The sequence below is a fragment of the Parus major genome, unplaced genomic scaffold (genome assembly GCF_001522545.3).
Source record: "Parus major isolate Abel unplaced genomic scaffold, Parus_major1.1 Scaffold427, whole genome shotgun sequence".
Taxonomy (NCBI): Eukaryota; Metazoa; Chordata; class Aves; order Passeriformes; family Paridae; genus Parus; species Parus major.
This window is the reverse complement of record NW_015379332.1, coordinates 38570-40903: the sequence shown is the minus strand read 5'-3', so window position 1 is coordinate 40903 and position 2334 is coordinate 38570. Positions and strand designations below refer to the sequence as shown.

Below are 2334 nucleotides of genomic sequence, written 5' to 3'. Positions count from 1 at the left end.
CCAAATCTGCACCGTTTTGACTCCAGGTCCCGGTTGCAGCCCGGTTCCTGCCGGTGGCCGGGCAGGTGCGCGGTTACCTGCGGTTACCTGTGAGATTGGCTACGGGCGCTTTGAAAATCGCCCCCGCGGGTGCCGCCGGCGTCAGTCCCGGGAGCGCGGCGAGCGTTGCTGTGGGAATTGTCACCAGGGCCAGCGCCTGCTGGCCTGTCACCTGACCTGCAATACTGATGGGGATAAGAAGAGGTTGAGTAACTGTCCCTGCCGGAACCATTACTCCTGTCACACCTGTGGCTAAGCTTTCCTGAGCCAACACCTGCGGAGATAAATGAGATTTGAAAGAGAAACACAAATCAACGCCCTGCTCAGCATCAGGGAATCCCCCACGGGGCCCCCCCGCCCGGCCTGGGACACCCCTCGGGGGAGGGTGCAAAGGGGGAGCTCCCCGGTGAATCCCTCTGGGGGGGTAAAGGGGGAGCCCCCCTACCTGGTGAACCCCTGGGGAAGGGGGACCCAGGGGGGGCTCCCTGGTGAACCTCTGGGGAGGGGGGAGGCAAAGGGGGAGCCCCCCTTACCTGTGAACCCCTCTCCGTGGGGAGATGGGGGGGATCTCTGTTAAGTGGGGGGTACTGGGGGGCTGTGGAGATGCGTCTCTGGAGGGTATAAAGGGGGGTCCCCCCTTACTGCTGACCCCCATCTGTGGGGGATGGGGGGCAGGAGGATCCCCTTTACCTCGGGGTAGCCCCTTACATGGAGCCCCTTCTCCATAGGGAGGTGAGGGGCACCTGGGGCCTCCCTTCCCCCCCAGGTCTGTGGAGACCCCTCTGTGTGGGGGGACAAAAGGGGTCCCCCTTACCTGGCCACCCCCTCTCTGCGGACACCTCCCCAGGGGCCCCCCCTCGCCCCCCAGCCCTTGGGGACAGTTACCTGTGGGGTGGCCTGCACGGCCAGGTGGGTCACGCCGGGCTGGCTCGGGGGGACGGGGGCGGGAGACGCTGCTTTGGCTTTACCTGCGGGAGGAACAGCGGGGGCTGAGAGAGGCACCCAAATTCTGCACACCCGGGGAGTGAACACCTCCCCCAGGTGTCCCCAGGTGGGGTCAGTGCCCGCGGAGGGGACGCAGGAGGGGCAGGGACCTGGGTCAGCCACAGCGGAACCGCTGCGGTGCCTCCAGGAGGCAGGACAGGGGATGGGAGATGGGACAGGTGCGTGTCCAGGTGGGTTTGGGACACACCCGCGGGAGGATTTGGGGCTCTGGCCAGAAACCGGCGAGGAACAAAGTGGGATCTCCCCAAAACGTGAGTTTCCCGGGAGGGAGTGGGGGTGGATCTGCAGCAGGGCCGCGGAGCAGCTCGGGTGACACAACCCGGACACCCCCTCTGCTCCCGGGGATGGAGCTGGGAGCGATCCCGGGAAGGAGAGACCCCGGGGATGGAGCTGGGAATGATCCCGGGAATGAGAGACCCCGGGATGGAGCTGGGAATGATCCCGGGAAGGAGAGACCCGGGGATGGAGCTGGGAGCGATCCCGGGAATGAGAGACCCCGGGATGGAGCTGGGAATGATCCCGGGAAGGAGAGACCCGGGGATGGAGCTGGGAATGATCCCGGGAAGGNGGGATGGAGCTGGGAATGATCCCGGGAAGGAGAGACCCGGGGATGGAGCTGGGAATGATCCCGGGAAGGGGAGACCCGGGGATGGAGCTGGGAATGATCCCGGGAAGGAGAGGGGGGGGTCTCTCACCTGCCGCCTCCCCGCCGGACGAGTTCGGGGTGCTGGAGGGAGCGTCCTCCACACCTGGGGGGCCCCCCTGTGCCGGGGACCCCTCCGCTCCCTCCCCGGCCGTTTTGGGGTCCCCATCCACCCCCACCTCCAGCACCCGGATGGTCTCATGGCCGGACATGACAATAACCTGCAAACGGACCCCAAAATCAGCTCCAGGGACGTCACCCCGCGGCCGTGTGCCCCAGGCCCCCCCCGCCTCACAGCGCCTGTTTTGGGGTGCAGAGCACAGCTGGAGGAGGGAGGAACGGCTGGGGGGTCCCACCCCCCCAAACCTTTCTTCAGTGCTTCACTGGCAGCACCCCAAACCCAGCAGCGCTCCCGGGTGAGACCTTGGGCTCACCCAACTCTGCCAGTGCTCGCAGCACCCCCAGATTTACAGCACCCCCACACCTAAAGCACGGCCTTACCTGCAGCACCCCCAAACCTACAGCAAAACCCCCAAACCTGCAGCACCCCCGAACCTGCAGCACCCCCAAACCTGCAGCAAAACCCCCAAAACTGCAGCACCCCCGAACCCACAGCAAAACCCCCAAACCTGGAGCACCCCCGAACC

At 66.1% G+C, this 2334-nt stretch overlaps 1 protein-coding gene across 1 annotated transcript in view; it reads right to left on the bottom strand.

Annotated features, from left to right (window-relative positions):
* POU6F1 (POU class 6 homeobox 1) overlaps positions 1 to 2334 on the bottom strand; it is a gene marked incomplete at its 3' end in the record, with an annotated part of 19574 nt that overhangs the window by 4353 nt on the left and 12887 nt on the right. Inside the window, exons 3-5 of the mRNA XM_033511669.1 lie at positions 1740 to 1908; positions 925 to 1007; positions 77 to 313 (exon numbers count right to left, since the gene is read on the bottom strand). Of these exons, the coding sequence (XP_033367560.1) occupies positions 77 to 313; positions 925 to 1007; positions 1740 to 1908 (489 nt within the window). The remainder of the gene's footprint in view (positions 1 to 76; positions 314 to 924; positions 1008 to 1739; positions 1909 to 2334) is intronic.